Below are 1759 nucleotides of genomic sequence, written 5' to 3'. Positions count from 1 at the left end.
GGCCTCCCAAAGTGCTGGGATTACAGGCTTGAGCCACCGCGCCCGGCCAAGACTGGACACCCTTGATGGCACATTGATACTAAATCATGACCCTGTTTTATAGCTGGGGGAATCTGAGACTCAGTGGGGTGAATTCCCTTGTTCAGGGTCTCAGAGCTGTGAGTTCTTTCAACTCCTAAGACAGACTCTGTCATTCCTCAGTTTCCCTTTCATGCCCCATCCCTGGGAAGGGGCCCCAGGAGGGGAGGGGGTGTCCTGGCCACCACTGTGGGCTCTGTGCAATGCAATGAGCTGGCTGAGCCTGCCTTCCAATCTGGACTTGCTATTCCCTGGCTGGGTGACCTTGGGCAAGTTTCTCAACTTCTCTGTGCCCCAGTTTCCTCAAAGTGGCAACGAGAACAACTCCCAAAGGGTTGCAGAGGATTCCATGAGCTTCTGTGGGTCAAGAACTCCGAGGGCTCGGCTTGGCCAGGGCAGGTTTATGGGAGACTTGGAAATGGTTTTCAGGTTATTCTGTGTGTCTGACATGCAATGAAGGGGCAGCGGACCTCCTTAGCCCTCACTCCCACCTGGGTTTCTAGGGGAAGTGGGAGAGGCAATGACCAGCCCAGGCCTCAGGGACAGTTGGCAGATGACTAAGGAGGGATTTTCCAGTCCATGAATCAGAGCCTGCCCGTCCACACTTGGCTCAAACCCATCTGTCCAGGCCGACTTCCTAACTCCAGAGAGCGCGGGCAGGAAAGAACGCCCCCTGAAGCTGGACAGAGGATAGAGCCCGTGTGTGCTTCCTGTTCAGGTCTGGGCCATGTCTCCAGCTCCTTGGGAGGCCCACACTGAAGCTGAAAAAGGGGACTTAAAGGGCCCCAGCTCTGGGACATTCTGGCAGTGCCCCCAGAAGCCAAAGAAGAGAGGTTCTAGGTGCACCTGTCCCGGGACCACCACCCAGGCTCCGCCCCTGTTGTTTTCCTCTGGGAAGGGATAGGATAGGAAGGGAGGATGAGTGGGGGAGGAGGAGGGACCCTGGCACTTGAGTAATCCCTGCTGCAAGCCAGAAGCTGGGCAGCCCTGAGAGAGGAATCTGGAGGAGTAGAGAGGGGTCCCCAAGGAACAGGTGGAATCTGGAGGCCTGAGGGCAGGAATGCATGGGGAAAAAAGGGGTGTCTTGAGCTGGAATCTGGAGAGATGGGGGAGTTATTTACTTGGGGTGTAGGGTAGGGAGCTGGAGAGCAGGAATGGGGTAGTGTGAGTCTCTAGGGGTTATGATGGAGGGAGACAGGGTGTCCCCAGGCGGGGGGCTGAAGACTGAATGGGGTGCCCTGAATGGAGAATAAAGATGCGGTAGGAAAAGAGGGGTACCATTGGGGGATGAGGTGGGAAAAGAGGGGTGCCTGGGGTTGTAGGCGGACCATGGGGGCCGTATCTCAGACATCTGGGGTTGGTAGGAGAAGAAGGAAGTGTCCTGACTTGGGATCTAGGGCGCTGAGGGACAGAGATGGCAGAGAAGGGATGGGGATGGGTTATTGGGTTTGAAGGACAGAAATAGGAGGATGAAGGGGTATTTCCGGGCAGGGTTAAGGGTCCTGGGGGTGGAATCTAAGGGGGTGTCTCTGATTGGGGTAGCTCTGGAGTCTGGGGATTGGGGAGGAGAGGATAGGTAGGGAAGGCGTTGGGGGTGCGTCCCTGTCCCTGCCCCCTTCCCCCGCGGTCACCTGCTCGAAGGCCCAGCTCTCGGCTACCCGCTTGGCGCTGAGGTCCAGCA

At 57.2% G+C, this 1759-nt stretch overlaps 1 protein-coding gene across 1 annotated transcript in view; it reads right to left on the bottom strand.

The window, feature by feature from the left end:
* Nucleotides 1–1757, bottom strand: part of ZSWIM4 (zinc finger, SWIM-type containing 4) — a gene marked incomplete at its 5' end in the record, with an annotated part of 54151 nt that extends 52394 nt beyond the window's left edge. The window contains one exon of the mRNA XM_011953394.1: nucleotides 1710–1757. Coding sequence (XP_011808784.1) covers nucleotides 1710–1757 — 48 coding nt within the window. The remainder of the gene's footprint in view (nucleotides 1–1709) is intronic.
* Between the last annotated feature and the right edge of the window lie 2 nt (nucleotides 1758–1759).

This window comes from Colobus angolensis, unplaced genomic scaffold (assembly GCF_000951035.1).
Source record: "Colobus angolensis palliatus isolate OR3802 unplaced genomic scaffold, Cang.pa_1.0 Scaffold36, whole genome shotgun sequence".
Classification (NCBI taxonomy): domain Eukaryota; kingdom Metazoa; phylum Chordata; class Mammalia; order Primates; family Cercopithecidae; genus Colobus; species Colobus angolensis.
The sequence above is the reverse complement of the archived record's forward strand: the minus strand, read 5'-3'. Positions and strand labels throughout refer to the sequence as shown.